The sequence below is a fragment of the Branchiostoma belcheri genome, unplaced genomic scaffold (assembly GCF_001625305.1).
Source record: "Branchiostoma belcheri isolate BF01 breed outbred unplaced genomic scaffold, Haploidv18h27 scaffold8, whole genome shotgun sequence".
Classification (NCBI taxonomy): Eukaryota; Metazoa; Chordata; class Leptocardii; order Amphioxiformes; family Branchiostomatidae; genus Branchiostoma; species Branchiostoma belcheri.
Window position 1 is genome coordinate 2,380,935 of NW_017804464.1, and position 17,415 is coordinate 2,398,349.

At 40.3% G+C, this 17,415-nt stretch overlaps 2 protein-coding genes across 3 annotated transcripts; one reads left to right on the top strand and one right to left on the bottom strand.

The window, feature by feature from the left end:
* Window positions 1–398: 398 nt before the first annotated feature.
* On the bottom strand, window positions 399–7,886 carry LOC109486303 (spermatogenesis-associated protein 6-like). Of its 2 annotated transcripts, none has more exons than XM_019790110.1 (14): window positions 7,569–7,885; window positions 6,729–6,866; window positions 6,245–6,293; window positions 5,993–6,034; window positions 5,513–5,637; window positions 3,926–4,027; window positions 3,586–3,765; window positions 3,121–3,193; window positions 2,735–2,781; window positions 2,492–2,546; window positions 1,871–2,012; window positions 1,445–1,538; window positions 1,035–1,118; window positions 399–672 (listed from the first exon to the last, which is right to left on the bottom strand). In XM_019790110.1, exons 1-13 carry the CDS (start codon window positions 7,614–7,616, stop codon window positions 1,047–1,049), a joined length of 1,167 nt encoding a protein of 388 aa, XP_019645669.1. In that variant the 5' UTR covers window positions 7,617–7,885; the 3' UTR covers window positions 399–672; window positions 1,035–1,046. The 2 variants fall into 2 exon arrangements, with proteins under 2 accessions (XP_019645669.1, XP_019645668.1); XM_019790109.1 differs by having other exon boundaries at window positions 429–672; window positions 1,054–1,118; window positions 7,569–7,886.
* A 1,837-nt stretch (window positions 7,887–9,723) lies between these two features.
* LOC109486361 (LIM domain-containing protein 2-like) lies at window positions 9,724–17,407 on the top strand. Its single transcript, XM_019790190.1, has 3 exons — window positions 9,724–10,382; window positions 13,970–14,106; window positions 15,937–17,407. The coding sequence occupies exons 1-3, from the start codon at window positions 10,380–10,382 to the stop codon at window positions 16,067–16,069; spliced, it is 273 nt and encodes a 90-aa protein (XP_019645749.1). The 5' UTR covers window positions 9,724–10,379; the 3' UTR covers window positions 16,070–17,407.
* The last annotated feature ends 8 nt before the right edge of the window (window positions 17,408–17,415 follow it).

Genomic DNA, 17,415 nt, shown 5'->3' on the forward strand with positions numbered 1-17,415 from the left:
GACAAGTACTTTACTCACTTTGAAAACTCAGAAACAGCATTGCCAAACATAATGCAAATCTAATTCTACACCAATCAGATGATAGTCAAGACACTGAAGAACACTTGTCTACATATTCAATGTACTTTTAAGAGGCTTAAGGACTAAGTACATGAAAATCTCTTGAACTGTTAGTCATACCCGTAAAAGTCAAGACTTGAAATAATCTCAGTAAGGCAGAGTTTATAGTACAGCTTTTCTACACTAGGTTTTCCTCAGCAGTTACCAGTAGTGCTCCAAATGAAGCCTGAGTTCACCAGGCTGAGGTTTTCAATGATAAGGATGAGGGAGGGGCAGTGTCCACTATACCACAAGTCTACATAGCTACAGTTACTGTACATATACATGTATTTGGCCCTCGGAAAGGAAGATATTGTTATAACAAGCCAACTTTACAAAAACAGAAATAAGAAAAGTTACTGAACACTACAATTTAAACATTGTACATGTAAGACTAGATGTAAGCTGGAGAATCAGGCCCTTCACATGAGTGCTGAGGGTGACCTGGCAGATTTGTACAGCCCGCTGTAGACTCTGGACATGCTGTCCTCAAACCGCTGTCTGTGAGACAGCTCTGACCAGCTGCTGGCTTTAGGGGACCAGTAACTGTCATCACTCAGCCGCACCACAACACTGGAGATAAAAAAGACATTTTGTAAGTTTTAGAGCAGAAATGGAATTGGTTGGAAAAAAATCTAATAAGTGTCATATTTTTATGACAGCTAGTAATACTATAAATTAAAGCAGAGTGACAAGGTTTTATCAAATTTTGATGGAAATATTTGCAAATTTTCACACACATACGTGAAGCAATCCTTAGTTCAGCTAAAATAATGTTTCAACTACTAATTCTTCTGGTTTGATTAGGCAAGCAAACAAGAACTCCAAATCCATAGTATATATATATATAATTTATAATTTAATGATTATTGCGTTAAGACATGTTTACATTGACATCCACCAAAAGACAAGGACAATACAGGAACAACAGATACCTTCATACAAAACTAATACCTTCTCCCGGGGGACAAGGGACGTGGGCTTAGGGAACGACGCAGTTCAGCAAGGTCCAAATCATCCTGCACAGTGGAAGAAAGCATACTAGTTATCACTTTTTCATATGGTAGTAGGTGTAACAAAACCTTTTCTTTTAGACTAGTAAAAACTATAGAGCTTTAAAAGACTGTTAGCTGTTGTCGGGATATGATTTTGGTTTTTGACAAATATTTTGAAGTTGGCAAGATGGTTGCAGTGCAGTTGCAACTCAACTCAATTTTGAAGTTTTTCCTTCTGATTAGAACCATGCTATCAAAATTCTAAATTCATATGCATTACATTATTTATGTGGTATGTCTAGAAAAAGGATACAAAATTGTGGCATGGGGACACAGGAAAGCAGCCTTACCTGAAGCCTGCGCTCCAGTCTATCCAGCTCACTCTGACTCAGCAGCCTCTGTACTCGACCATGGATCACATCAAAGTAGTCCTGATTCCCAAACCTGGTCATCACATGGTCATCAATTATTACATTTTATTTTCAAGACTTCAAATGCCACAGTTGTGAGCATAATATAAAGCAAGCAAATTTTTTAAAAGAAACCTGCTCCTGGATTATAATACTGCAAAAATTAAGCCTTGACATTAAGTACATTGTATGCTACAATGTATATTGGACGCTACCGCTATGCCACGCGACCTCACGATTTCCATAGACTGTATGTACTACTAAGACTGCCATTTCTGTAAAATGGAACAATGTGCAGTCCAACTTGGATGACCTGCTTTGGTCCAGAACAGGACTCTTAAGAATGACCTTGCTGTAAGTTCTGACCTGTCTCTTAAGGAGCTCCTGAGTGAGGAGGGGCTGAGGGGAGGAGAGGCGGGCGGGGCTGAGTACAGTCGCCGTGGTGACAGCCGTGCAGGTGATGTCGACCTCGGGCTCCTGTACGCTGAACTGATCAGTTCTGCTGTGTCTGCAAAATGTTCAACAAATATTTATTCAATGGAAAATAAGGCTCTTATAATAACCTTTAAAGCATCGAATGCATTTTCAGGGCGGCATCCAGATTCTGAATATATATTTTTTGTTTTGTCACACTGAAGTTGCCTGGCCAATGTTTTGATCACTCATCAGCTACCATCCTCAGGGCTTCAATAAATTAACTACATGTACTTCTTGCTTCATTCATCACAGAATAATTAGTTCTCAGAGCAATTTCCTTTTGACATTAAAGAAAAGAGAGTTAAAGGGGTGTTTTTCACTAATGCCTTGACTTCAAAGTCCAGGCACTTTTGACCCATGTAGTGTTTCCATAGATAAAATTATGTGTCCCAAATGGTGGCACAATGGTCTGTAACTGTTACAACAGTTACATCAATAGAAAACTACTGATGTACTGTGGGTTGAACTACCAACAAAAGGGAAATCATAAAAATGTGACTATGTACTCACCATCTGTGTCGTCATCCAGTGAGCTGATGCGTTCTTGCACCAAAGGCTCCACAACCTGATTGGGGATATACAGATATAAGTTGTCAATACTTTTTACACTTGTTAATCAGGTGTATATCAAAGATCAAAAAATTATTTCAAAAGTTCAAAAATATTGTAGTGCAGATATAAGAAGTGATCAACTCTGTATTTTATTTTATTAATTATTACGTACATCAAAGACATCTGTTAAACTGAGTTTACCTTTCTGAGGCTTCTTGAACTTCTTTTTCTTGAACTACTCAAGGGGGCTGACAAAAAACATGACAAAATGTTAACATGGCATACATACATACAAACACATCAAGCACCACACAATAGACACACAAAACAATAAAAGTAATGTGGCTCTAATAACCCCCCGGACAAAACCACTTCAAGCTTGCCTTTAGACATAGCCAATCAACACAATTACAAGCTATATGCTCTTAGATGATAACTCAAAACTGGCAAAAGAATTATAATAGTAATTTTGACTTTTTGTTTTTTCCTCGCATACTTTTATGCAACAATTTTCTACACTCCAACCATTCTTGCATCATTTTACAACACTACTACAACCTCTTTCCCCCACTATAAATGTAACATACCTGAGGAAGGCCTCCGTGGTGAGGGACTCCGTGGAGGAGATGCCGGTACACCCTCCAGTATTTTGTCCTCAACCTGGAAACCCAACATCAGATCAGTCAAGCATCTATATGTATTTTTCATTGAGTAAAGAGACTCTTTTTACACAACCAAGTCTTTTATTCAGCCAAAGTTTTGGTGATTGTCTGTCACCTTCTTCGGGGCAATTCTGACTGGTTCACATTGCACTGCAGCACAGCTGTGACTTCTATTCACAGATGTATTTTTCATATTCTACAATGGTAAGACTTATCAAAAGGAACACAAGTCAAGAGAATTATACTGGCTTTTGCACATAGACAAACAGACAGGCATGACCTCAAAAATTTCTGTGACTAGATACTGATGTTGCAAGTTTACACAATGTCACGCATACGGAGAGGCTTTAGTTTAGATAGAGCTTCAGTGCAACCATGATGAAGTCTTACATTTCTGACTACAAATGGCGGCCTGGGTTCCACTATTTTGCTGTTGTTTCGACCAGACGTTCTCCTCTTGGTGTAGGGGGAGGGCGAGCGGGCGCGGGAAGAAATGGTGGGTTCTTCGTACCCCTTCGGTTTCTTCTGTTTCTTTCTTCTGCGTGAAGACCTTGAGACAGAAAGGTCGTCCTGTCACGAACAAAACATTAATAGAGACATGATTTACTGACTCAGTCAGAGATAAAATCCAGATTCTATCTAATTTTGACATGTACAATCAGTGCCTGATTAATAATAAATAAAGAACTTTTATTAGCATATGATCTTAAATCTGAGGTCTACTTTTTACCTCAGAAGCACTTGCCGACAGCTCCCTGATTACTCCTGATGTCTTCGTGCTCCATTCCTTGATCGTCGTCTTTGTGGAAAACTCTAGTTTGGGTGAAATTCCCTGCAGACAAGAAAAAACGTTTGTCATGCATATCAAAGTTCTTTACTCACAACCACTTGTTAACAAGAGCCAACATTCATCAAAATATTGGCTTTAGCAGGTGGTTGTGAATAAAGAACTTTGATGTTCAATCATTCACCAACCTGATGAAATTATTTATTTTTATCATGCAGCAAACAATCATACATAAAATCAAATATCACATAAATTTACCCACAGGCCTAAGCAGTAAGCCCTAGTCCTCTCAGTCCTCTACACATGAAAAAACATCTTCCTGTTTGACACTTGTTAAAGTCTGTTGATGTGCTGTGCTGATAAGTAAGTTGCCCAGGGTAAGATGTTAATGATATGGTTGTGGTTTAACTGTTTTGTATATATGTGATGGTTCATTGGCCCTGGCACACATACATCACATAGAGCTTATCTAGTATTCACGTCTTTTCCATTTTTGTTGCTGAATTGAGTGAGATTTTAGGCCCAAACAGTGACTGTTCCCTTCACAGAAATTATATCTCAACAACGACATGCAAAAAGTAAGTAGCTGCTTGGAGAGGCAATTCAGCTAAGGTTACTTATTGTTTATTCACAAGTTACAGTTGACTGGACCTCTCAAGAAGTTCTCAGATGTTTGAGTAAGTAGGATTTTACACAATAAACTCTGCTGTTTGATGGTTTTAAGATGTTTGTTTTTCACAGTTCTTAAAGTTTGGCTCAAGCAGAGAACTGTCAACGTAGTAAATATTCAACATTGTATCAAGCACATTGTAACTATTTCTTATGCTTCCATTCCAAGACAGTGTGGATAAAATATGATGAAAAGTCAAACTTTTCTTGTCCATACTGAAAATAATGCATAAATTTGTTGATTATGTTAGTCTTAGGAATTTCATGGTTTGAAGTCGTATGGGCAGTTACTAGAAATGTTGTGTATTTAGCTACACTACCTGGATAGAATTACCTATTGTTTATTTACACCTTACATCCCTTGTTTACATGTCAACAGAATTCTTGGACCACTTCATTGCATTCTAACGGTCTCAAACAAATGTAACTTCTCATGGTCAGATTTCAGTCAACCAAAACTGGGTTACTTTCTCTCACTTTAAACTTTTTCAAGGAATTTTCAAAACCCTTTTGTTCAGAGAACAACCTAGCTACCAACAACTGACTAGTACAGCCATTCTAGACAAGTTTTCGTGGATCTCCAACTGTGCAAGAGAATAATGCACAAGAAAATTGTTACTCAAGCAATTGGATAGATTTTGAAAACTGCTGCATTGTACTATTTCAAGTAGTATCCACTACTTTTTATCAGTGACTGACTAAAAGTACTGGATGCTACTTGAAACCTCTGACTCTTTTCAAAATGTAACACACAGTTGCTTGAGTAACAATTTCCTTGTAAGTGTATCTCCTTGGCTGGGTGTCTAACCTGCCAACACAAGAGAATAATTATTTGACAGTGTTTTTATAGCCTGTACTTACAGGAAAGTCCCAGGCCCTGTCCATGAGGACCTCCCTGTCTGCACCAGGATAGGCAGGTGTCAGGGTGGGGTACGGGTACAGGAAGTCCCTGGCTGGGGCCTGGTACCGGGCTAGAACCTTTCCACCTACAGGAATGAAATTCACAACAAAATTCCTACATCAAATCCAATACAGGATTAAAGTTTGCTATTAAACACTGAAGAATCAATTCTAATCTACTACCGAATCAACTTAACAAGATACACAACAAGATGCAAATCAAGGATATTGTATTGGCTGAGATATCCATCCGACCAAGGACATTATACATGTGTGTATAATGTCCTTGATCCGACAAAAATATTTAAAACTATTATATTCTTATTCTCTGTAATTTTTCGTCTTATAAGGTATTAATATGAAGCCCTTGCAAAGTTTAGGTTTTTCTTTCATAACAGCATTATGTGTTTGCAATTCTTACTAAGTGTTGGGTAGTGGTACCTGAGTAGTTGAGTTGGATCAGCTCAAAGAGTACATGGTCATCTGCAAAACAAACAAACTTTACTCACACACTAGCAATGGACTAAATCTGAACCTCTTTCAAAACAACAAGGCTATAATTCACAATGGCACAGTCAAGCTCTTTACACTGTGAAATAAAGAACTTAATGTTACTAGTACTTAATTCCAAAAGCAAGAATGACATATTGCAGAAACTTGATTATGAGGAAAGTACATGTAACTCAGTCTTACCTTCTAAGATGTCAGCGACTTGTGCAGGGTCCACTGCATTCAAGAAGGTCTGGAACCATAAGATACCAGATGTAAGAATGGACTTTGCATGCAAGACTTAGCTTACCATGTACCATACAAGCAGACATGTTCTGGAATTTCCACAACTGTAAAATTATGAGGTACAAACTATTGCCAGATAGATATTCAAAGGGTCTGGCCAACAATTGTCTTAATTCTAGAATATCTACTATACAAAAATATAGTTCAATACATCGTAATTTGCTGGAGCAAAGCATATCTGCCAGAAGACAATTTTAAAAGATTTCAGCCATACTAGTACTTACTTTTTATTACTGACCTTGCTAAGCAGAACAAATATGACAGTTATGCGAACAGTTATGAAAACTTAAAATGAACCAAAGCAAGAAAATATGGCAGCTGTATAAGGTGAGTGGCAAGGTAAGATTCCAAAGTTAAGTACTAGTATTCTTGAATGACTTACTCTTTCAAATTTGAATTTCTCATGATACAGCAGTGGGAAGACAGGGGGGAGGAGTTTGGTTCTCTTGTAGCGACCCAGGATACAGGTGCTGAGGTACACATCATCACGTTCCCTCAGGAATACACCTGGACATGTCACCTGTCAGGGAACATACGGTTATATCTGTAGCTGCACATGGTAATGTAAAGTACACCTGCACATGTCAACTGTATTAAATGGAACTATACTTCGTAATGTTACCTGTTAACCTTACGTATCAGCTGTAATGGCAAATACACCTGTACATATCAGCTGCAATGGCAAATACACCTGTAACACTACATGACACCTGTAATGGGAAATACACCTGTCCATGACACCTGTAATGGCAAATACACCTGTCCATGCCACCTGTAATGGGAATATATCTGTACATGCCACCTGAAATAACAAATGCACATGTACGTGCCACTTGTGATGGAAATACACATGTGTATGCCACCTACAATCAAGCAATCATTCATGAGTTTACATATAGGTGTGAAACAGCAAGAAAACAAACTGAAAGTTCTCACGCCCCTTCTGCAACTTTCTGGATGGGATTGTCCTCATTTTGTACTACATGTAGTACTTTTCGAAAAAAAATCAAAAGTATTACTATATGCATCCACACATGTAAACGTCTCCAACCCCAGCCAGGTCATCTGTCCTTCCCAAACCCCCTCCCCACGCTACACCCCCTCAACACCGCCCACCCTCGCGATCGTGCGGCTTCTGTGCACCGATCAGGCCTGGTTTGCGTACTCCTACCATAACAACAAAGCACAACAGTATGATCAAGAAGAAGCCGACACCACTCACGGCGTGAACGCTCAGATCCACCACACATTTCAGCGCCTTCCGCGGCATGTTTCCCCGACAACACCGCCTCGCTACCTCCGCTGGTCCCGCCGAACTCCCGTTCCAGAACACACGACGTCTCTGTGCTATCCCCAGCTGAAATCACTGCTCCTGTTGTGTGTACTTTTCTTAAAATCACGCCCTATTGGGAAAGCGATGCACACTTAAGTTATAGTTGTACCAAGGTTGTAGGAGGTTCCAGACAACGCTTGGCGTCCGATCGCGTCCCCAGCGGCACAACTAAACAACTGATCGTTTTGTTCCGGCTGACCTCTGACCTTGCATAAATTATCTCACCTGAGTGACGCTCCATACACACAGCTCGCCTGGTGTGTGTAGCTTCTTACAACTTCTAAAGTTCTGTCGGGAAGAAAAGAAGGAAAGAAGCACAAAGGAGAAATAAGTAAGAATTGTTTTAGGAAAAAAAGATATCAAAATCAAAGTTGACAACGAAGCAAATTTAATACTTCTGCCCCTGTGACCGTTACTTCTTGTTTGTTTTCTGTCAGGTACAGGTGTGTCAGGTTCTGTCCTACTATTGTGGTGTGCCTCCCCATGGTTTATCATTGACGCCATTAGGCATAATTTGCCTTTCTAGGACTTATCATTTTCTTGGAATGATTCCTCGCTGCAACTCACTTTTATGTCCTTTTCAAGTTAAAAACAGCAAAATACACTTGTCATCCCAAGGAGTTTTAACCTCCTTAGTCATCCCGACTCTTCTATTAGCCTTTTTGCCCGTACAGCCCAAACGTGATACCAGATACAAGTGTATAAAGGTATGTGTGATAAAGACACGTGTGATAAAGACCGTGACAACGCCAGCATATAACCCGCACCAAATATTCATGTGTCGTCCCTAGACTCACCTACATACACGGACCCACAGCTGACAGAGAAGCAAACAGAAAGCTGAAGCAAGGCCATTCATTCAGGCCATTCATTGATTTTTGGAGGTCACGTGTAGTGTACAATGCAAACGTTCACCTATCTTTGACAGAGACAGAGTACAGATAGGAAAATGTGAAACCACCGGCAGTACGGCTGAACAATGGTTTTCATTGAGCACCAACTAGACTATTTGTTTACACACACAAACGGACATTGACTGTGGTAGATCTCGTATCGATATGCAATTTAGCGCAATATGAATGTAGCTATCAAAAATGTCAACTTTTAAAATGTATTGACAAACAGAAGGATACTCGTGCGTGTTGCTTAATTAATGTTTGTATGATTTTCATTGTGTAGTTGAAAGCTTGAATTTCGGAACTGACTGACAGAAAGAGAGAGGTTTCAAGTGAGAGAATACATTTTGCGTGTGTATGTCTTAGCTATATGTAATCGTTATGTGCATTTGTGTCATTCCCCCAGGCCCACGATATATAATGGTCCATCCCAAATAAAGTGTCTGCCCCTCAACGTTACACGCGATGGCTTTCGACCTCATACCTGTTCCATCAGGGTTATAAATATAACATTAATGTTACAAAGGTGACATTGAGAATGACTGTCAATATAAACTGATCGGGGGTGCTTAAGCTGGCTCGTCACCCCATCCATACCGTTACTGTATGCAGAGTACAACATAGTGTCAATCAGAAGTGTCTCCATACGAAACAAATCATCTTAATTACTTAAAAGCTTCGCTGTGAATTCGTGCGGCGGTTGGTTATATGATACTACATGGGCATGACCTGACGTCAGGCTGAAGCCCCGTATATGTATGTTTTTAGCTTGACGACTTGTTAAAAGTGTGTTTGTGTATATTTTTTTATGATAAGAATTCGGTCGGTTTTATTACAAATGTATAGCAGCTAGCATTGACGTATAAAGTTTATCGTTACTACTGACAATATTATACTAGTAATTATATAAAACCAGCCACTGCCTTGTACCCGAAAAGAAAAGCGATTATTAAAGCACGCTTTGATATAATTTCCAAGCAGATGTTGGGATAGAAAAAGTGTGCAAATGTTTTCTTAATGACTGAGCTTCTCAGTGACAGCAACTGGCCCAACTATATAGAGAAGCCCGGTCAGATTAAAAAAAACATTACAATTTTCCACCCCAATATCTGCTTGTAGATAATCGCTACGCCCAGTGCGGTTTTACCGTCTGTCCAGTACAGATAGAGACACAGACCGGTGTCTGTATTATCACCCACATTACCATGTACTACCGGAAGTGCGTCATCAGTTCTTAAGGACGATCCCTGACATTTTCTTTGTTATGTTATAGCGCCGTCGGCTCCACATCCGGCTTCCGTACGTCCGTTGACATTGCGTCGAAAGGAAGCCGGCGTTTTGCCTGCTGCAACTGTCAGCGGCTTCCTAGATCCTTATAGATCCTGTACCAAATAGAGCGCCACTCAGAACCATTAGTCAGCAGGGTCAGTAATGGTTTGTCCCCAAATGTAGCGTGAAAGTATACATGTGCGGGTCCCAAAAGGCTAGAGTGCTGATAAACCGGTCAGGGAGAGAGGGGGTGGCTCGTGTGCCGGGTGGATCGAAATCCTATATTTCATCGCGCATCACGTGAGGCCGTATCCAACCTTGGTTATCGATCGGGAATCCGAACCCAAGAGTGCAGACGGAACAGTGGAACACCTCCGGTGGACATCTCACACACGCCCGTACAGAACCGGTGTGGACGGACGGTGATATCCCCGGACATACTCCCAACACACAACAGTTGCTACCGGTCAGCGTTTAACAGCGCTCGCTGTACCCACCCCTGCTCACTAGGAAGAAACCTGTGCCTCAGAGAAACATGGTAAGCAGGGAATCCAGCCTTCACTGTGAAAGATACTGTCTTTGTGTTGTGTGTATCACACTGTATGTATGCTAGACACCTTTCCCGCTAAGCCCTTAAGTAATCATTGTCTTGATTTACATGTGGTAAAACAAGATTGGACAGGGTAGGATTTTGTGGTTACCCAGATCTGTCTGCACTTTACGTAGCGCTAGCAGTACCGAGTCTTGGTCTGTTTGCTCCACCGGCACTAGACTAATATTATATCATGTGATAGAAGTGCATACGTGTACTGTACATAAAAGGTACGGTTGTCGTTTTGACCCGACCTACTTTTCGTATCAAAACTGCAGCATAGCCAGTTTTAACATATGATTGAGCAAACCTCGCAAACAATTATCACACATTTCATTAATCCCATAAATCATTGATTGATTGTTTGTTTGTTTATCTTTGCCTTGGAATAATCAGCGCACAAACAGATAGATGCATAAAATAACATTTGTTGAATGTAAACAAAGCCTGGCGATAATCTTGCCAGCTGGCAGATACGATGTGGTGATGAATGAATAATTAAATAAAACATCGCAATAAAAGGTTACCGAATGATTATGTGATCCCAAAGATGAGGGGACCATTCAGTATACTGATAGAGATACGCGCGTTCACAACAAAACCCTGGCTATGCGTTTGTAAACATTCACTGATGAAAGGTGTCGGAACAACACCCGAAACGTTTGCTTAATAAAACCTTTATCCAATTTGAAAAGACTAAAATACTATCTTACTGTTAACCCTGGCTATAGTTTCACTGGCATTATAACAATTGGGTGGGGTACTATGGCAGACATTGGTATGACTTGAAATCTGAATTCAATTTGCATCAATCGAAGCCGAGAGTGTCTGTGTCTTTATAAATCAGATTACATATGGCCATCCACAAATTTGTCTACCGACAGCTAAAAATACAAGAATGAAGGCCATCGCCAAGGGATGTTTTTTTTTAAACGCTCCTTATCGGCTGAGCTAAAGACGTCTCCCCTTACCCGAATGGAGAACTAAATACGGAACGGTTTTTATCTCAAAAGAATGGCAGGCCATATTTCAACAGTCTGTACATACCGGCGAGTCCCCAGGCCCATTCCTAACAAGTGAAGTGTTATGCCTGCCTTTTTAGATAAGGCTTCATGTAAAAATGAACGACACGTTTTACATGCTTTATTTCTATTCTACCTCCACTGAATGCTTCCCGCCACAATATTGACATTTCCATATAATAACCTTACATTCCCCAGAGGATTTGCCCTCAGGATGTTGATCAGGTATAAATGGAATTTCGAATTCTACCGCTTGCGTTTCGAATTTTTGAAATTCACGGAAATTTATGTCCCGTGCGCAGCAGGGGTGGTGACCTGTCAACCCTCCCCCGTATGTCCCGCTGGCGATTCGCCGGTATAACAGACCCCTTAAGGGTTTCTTAAAGGATTTCCTGCCGGGCCTTATACGGTAACGCGTAATTTGTTAGCGTTGGGTGCACGGAAAGTTTATTTTTTCGGGGTCTCTTTACGTAAATGAAGAAATATTAGAGATGGGTGCACGTAGCTTCTGGACGACCTCTTGTATTGTGACGCCCATTGTTGGAGGGGGGAAAATCAATAACAGCCGTGACGATAGGTTGCAAGGTGTACGGGGGAGGTTCAGTGTTGGTGGGGGTGGGGAGGAGAAATCAAACAGATGGGGAGGCAGTTGTAGCCTGTATCAGACTACTTGAGCTGCTGGTCAAATAATAAATCTTGGCCAGATTATCTAAATAATTTTCCAGAGGAGTAAGCCTGCCACAAAATGTACATATACATGTATTTGCAACCCATGTGTAGTTTCTTGGCTAGCTCTTCTAGCGAATTATTCAGCCTATTTGGCCAATTTCTTCTAGAGTGCCAGCAACGGAAGGGATCTAGTAGAGGCCATTTTCACATGACCTTTCCTAATCTGCGATGAGATGGAAACAAACAAACAAACAAACAAACAAACAAACAAACCGAACTAACAAACAAACAACGTTACAAGACAGTTATACCATACAACGAGAATCGTCCTTCCTTCTGCTTGGTCAGCAAATCGCGTTCAGTCAAAGCAGACTACAATACGGGGATGTGTCATATTTGACACATTTCAGGCAGGTTGCCCTATATATCCAATAACCGTTAAATTGCCCGGGGGATCTCCAGGTCAGGACCCCGAGACGGCAGATACACAAAAGGCGAAACGTGTTGTAGCGTTGTCAATCAATTTTCTACATTATGGGAAGAGTCCATTCATTGGTGACAAGGTTTTGTGGACTAGGTCGCGAATTACACAACGGAAATTAAAATTCAGATTCAGATTTTATTGAATATCGACTGGCATGTCACATTGAGTGCATGAAATATGTCGAGTATTATATTTTCAACTTGTGTCCAATTATTACAAATAGATAGCATAAAATCCTACATATATCTGCATCATTAGCGATAAAATACATTATATTTTATACATTTCAGGCACATTAAAGGAGAAAAAACAATTTTAAAAGCCTAAATTTATCCATAATATGAAACATCAGGGGGTATTCATACGAAATTTCATGTCATTTAAATGAAGAAATTGAATCCATTTAACGAAATGGCAGGAGAAGGAGGAGATTAGGAGAACGAGAATAAACACGGGGAAAAACAATATGTCTTCACCACACCACTACGTGGAGTGAAGCCATAAATACATCGTCTTGACTGTACCAAAATAATTCAAGATTGAAGATTACGTTTATGACTAATAGGATAGAATATAGAATGTCCTTGAAAACCCAGTGAGCAGCAAAGATTGCGCAGTGCTTCTGCGCGAGGGATCATATACTAGTAACTCATCCTTAATGGTTTATGATAAAGCAGTAAAACGGGCCTTGCGCTGTTCTCAGTAACCCCCCCCCCCATCCTGGTGTAAAACAGATGAATAAAATGTATCTGTGCTCACGTCGTTATGCATTTTGACCCAAGGCGTTACGCATATTTCACATGTAAAAACTGTATTTCTTCTAACTTGAATCATCCAATCCCTTTATCTCGTAGGGCATTTCACGACTCCGTACGGAGTAGACATAAACCCAACTTGCTGAACGGGAAATCATATTAACTAATTAACAGCTTTCCTTTCATTTGCTTATTTATTTACTTATCTATTTCCGATTTGCACTTAGCGTTTTGGCATGGACTGCGGTCGAAACTTAAGGGTTTGCAAATACATCCTGATCAGCTCAGCAACGTAGATATATACTGAGTTTACTATAGACCGGCAACATAATACAATCCTCATATGCATTGTCAGTCTCACATAAACACCCAATGTATGCTAACACTTGCTCACTTGTAAGTATCCCACGGGCAGCTATTTGCAATAAATTTTATCATGTATCCCTGTGTGTGTCCTGTAGCCGTGGAAGGCGCCCACTCCGCCCGGCCCGAATGTGGGCATCCTTCTATCAAGGTTCAGTATATATAACACTGGTGGCAGTGGTGGGATACCACTAAAATTGTATAAACTTTACCATGTATCCCTCTTTGTGTGTCCTGCAGCCGTGGAAGGCGCCGACCCCGCCCAGCCCGTGCTCCGTGTGCGACAAGTCTGTGTACGAGATGGAGAAACTAACGGCAGACGGCGTCATCTACCACAAAGCCTGCTTCAGGTGTTCCCATTGTAAGAAGGTACTCAGGTACGGACACAGTTCAAGTCACTTATAACTAACAGCAGTTTCGTAACGGCTGATGATCCTTATATAGCTGAGAATCTGTAGTACCTAAAGAACAAGAAGATAGATTAAAGTTAAAAGTTGAAAATTGAAAATTGCAAAGTGCAGTAACAAATTAATCTCATAGCAATTTTTTTGATGGCTGGAAGACAAGTACATTATCAAATTTTTCGTTCTTCTTCATAAAAAATATGTAGCCGAATGGCACGAAATATAATTAAATACCACCGTTATACCCTGTATGCGTGACGCACAAACAGACGAACGAGCAACGTAACCGACTAAATCGAGAAATACCAAAAACGGCAAAGAAAAGAGGAGACGACAAAATATAATTTCCTGGCCCAGAAAATATGATAACGAAGTTGCTTTGCGTGCTGGCAGAGAGCCCAGAAGTATACATCGACCGGTAAAGAGGATATGTGTGCGTTTGTAGATAATATCTAGTTTTCCGGAGACTCCTTTGGCACGTGTCTTTAAAGGCATCCAATGCAATTTCGGATCGGCAAAACAAACAAAAAATAATCTGGATGAGGAAACCTATCTGATATTGGCATTTACTGCAATTTCATAGCACATTTTCATCATTATTTCATTCTTGAAGCATTTGAAATAGACCCAAAACAAGACGCGAGTCCCTTTATTTTTGTGCACCGCCCATAAATAGCTAGAACCAGCCTACCATACAAAGCAAGCAACCATTTTAATTCTTTCCATATGATCAGTGACATCGTGTTTTGCCTCGTAGATCAGTATGCTATAAGATAGGAATGATTCAACTGACAACATTAAAAGAATTAACCAGAAAATTGACTTTGAAAAGTCCAGTTTTGCCGGCCTGCAATTGCACTAGATGCCTTAAATAAGCAAGTGTAGTTCTTAATTACGTACCTACAGTAGTTCCTAGTGAATTCTTTCATCAGTGACAACTTTGGAAGGATAAGGATACTAACCTCCAAATTTTCGATGGCTATCAGTCCATCTTGTTCACGGAGTGGCCTAATCTCGCGAGAGTGCGAGACTAGGCCCGAGACTTGCATCGGTCTGTCGGGTCCCACCCCCGCCGCCTCCCTCCGAAGTAGGGGTAAGTAAGTCTTGGGGAGCTCCCAACCTTCTGTACTCGCACTCTCGCGAGATTAGGCCACTCCGTGAACAAGATGGACTGATAGCCATCGAAAATTTGGAGGTTAGTATCCTTATCCTTCCAAAGTTGTCACTGATGAAAGAATTCACTAGGAACTGTATCTATATATACGTGACAAATGAATCTCTTCAACGGTACCTACAGTAGTATCGACATTTCCCAAGCCGCAATAGTTAACATATTGTATATTCTGTTACTTGACAGAATCGGGGCAATATCGATATCGATTGAGCATATGATAAGTAAAGCCAATAGCTTAACCAAATACTATGTTAGTATTGTTGAGTAAATACATGTACTTAGCAAATGAATCTCGACATGTAGCTCGTTTAGTATGGATTTTTTTTCGTATTGATGCCATGTTGTCCTTTGGCCAAAACCTCAAGATAAAAAAATGTGCCTTTTATTCGATATTGGCAAAGGTTTTCGGCCATACCTCATCAGAAATTGTCATGGAAAAAGTTCATTATTCTACGCATACTGGATGTTCATCGTTTTCCATTCCTTGCAATCGGTGATTATACTATTGATCTCTACGGTACTATTATGTTTCTGTTTTAAAAACTAGTAGTCAGTATGCGTCTGTCAATGATTGAATCTTGAATCATCACATTTGACGTTGTTTACTGTTGTTGTTTATCATCTGACAGTTTGGGAAGCTACGCCAGCCAGGAGCGCCGACTGTTCTGCAAGCCACACTTCATACAACTCTTCAAGACCAAAGGAAACTACGACGAGGGCTTCGGCAAGGAACAACATAAAAAGCAATGGGCGGCCAAATGATACATTCTGGAAGGGAGAACAACAGAGGGACTTTAATTGGAGACACTCACATGAATGCTTTAAATATGAATACATAAAAGTGTCCTACTTCTAGATCCTAGTACATGTGTAGTTTTCTCTACAGCATTTCTGATTCTCTTCATAATTTCGACTTTTGGGAATAATTTCTTTTCTCTGCTAGTCCACTGGCACACGGGCGTCGGCAATGTGACATCCATGAAAAGAGCAAAAGGACGGGAATTGAAAGATTCCCAAAGTTAGAATTATTTAGACAATCACTGGCACTTAGAGTTTCAATGGTCATGTGACTATGACGTAATTTGGCGTCCGCCATGTTGGTGGGTTAAACGTCATTGTACGAGAAGTGTTCTAAACAGCTGATCTACCTCTACCTCAACATGCCTGACTCTTGCCTCTGCATGTAACTAGAGAGCGCTCAGCTCTGTGACCTGACTACGAACAGTTTCCCAATTACAGAAGCATTATGCGTCCAAACAATCGGTCGCCATCTTTGATGTACGCAACCCACCAACATGGCGGTTGGCTAATTATAAGTTGTGACGTCAAACACCGCAATCCAATGAGAAGCTGTTATAATAACAGGTGTACTGTGTACATTTTCATCGAAGTGTTCCTAAACATTCAACTGGGAAAGTAGGGAGAAGATCGACATGTTGTTGTAGAATCGGAATTCAATTTTAATAGGACTTTTTGTAAACGTCTGATCAGAGTTTATTTGTAAGTTTCTTAATACAAAATGTGCCACAGTTGCAATTGAATGTGTAAGGTAAAGAAAGGGAAAAGTATCACGGTGGACACGGGCACTTAGCTTCTCTACTTGATCCTTGTACACAAGTATTAGACCACTCAGCTGTACAGCACTGTATATAGCACTATGCACAACTGACCGTCATGTTTTATAGATTGGCGAGACAACAAAGTTGTTTTTTCATTGTTTAAGATCTACAATAGTCACAAATGTCACCTGCAGAGTTAATACGCCCACGTTGTTCACTGTCACTGTCTCTGAATGTTTCTCGAACAATAGTTGTCGTTGTTTCTAAAGACAGCAAGAATTCATGTGGCCACATGCCAAGCCTCTAGTGCCGTTGCCATGGTATTACTTACGTCACATCCGCCACTGACGTACGCTGAAGTTTACGATCTTGTCAGGACCACTAATGACACTCAAATTCAAAATGACACAAAATTCTCACAGATCTATTTCCTAAGTTTCTCAATTTTCAATGATAGAAGATGAAAAATAGTAAAAAGAATGAATACATTTTAAATGTGTCCTACGTGCCGTGAAGGGCGAATAAATGTCTTTATTATGTATGACAAAC

Coding starts and splice junctions, on each gene's coding strand:
- LOC109486361 (XM_019790190.1), top strand. Junction 14,107..15,936: donor CATTGTAAGAAGGTACTCAG/GTACGGACACAG, acceptor ATCATCTGACAG/TTTGGGAAGCTACGCCAGCC.
- LOC109486303 (XM_019790109.1), bottom strand. CDS start 7,616: ATGCCGCGGAAGGCGCTGAAATGTGTGGTGGATCTGAGCGTTCACGCC. Junction 4,028..5,512: donor ACAGGGCCTGGGACTTTCCT/GTAAGTACAGGC, acceptor TCTTGTCTGCAG/GGAATTTCACCCAAACTAGA. Junction 2,013..2,491: donor ACTGGATGACGACACAGATG/GTGAGTACATAG, acceptor AACATTTTGCAG/ACACAGCAGAACTGATCAGT.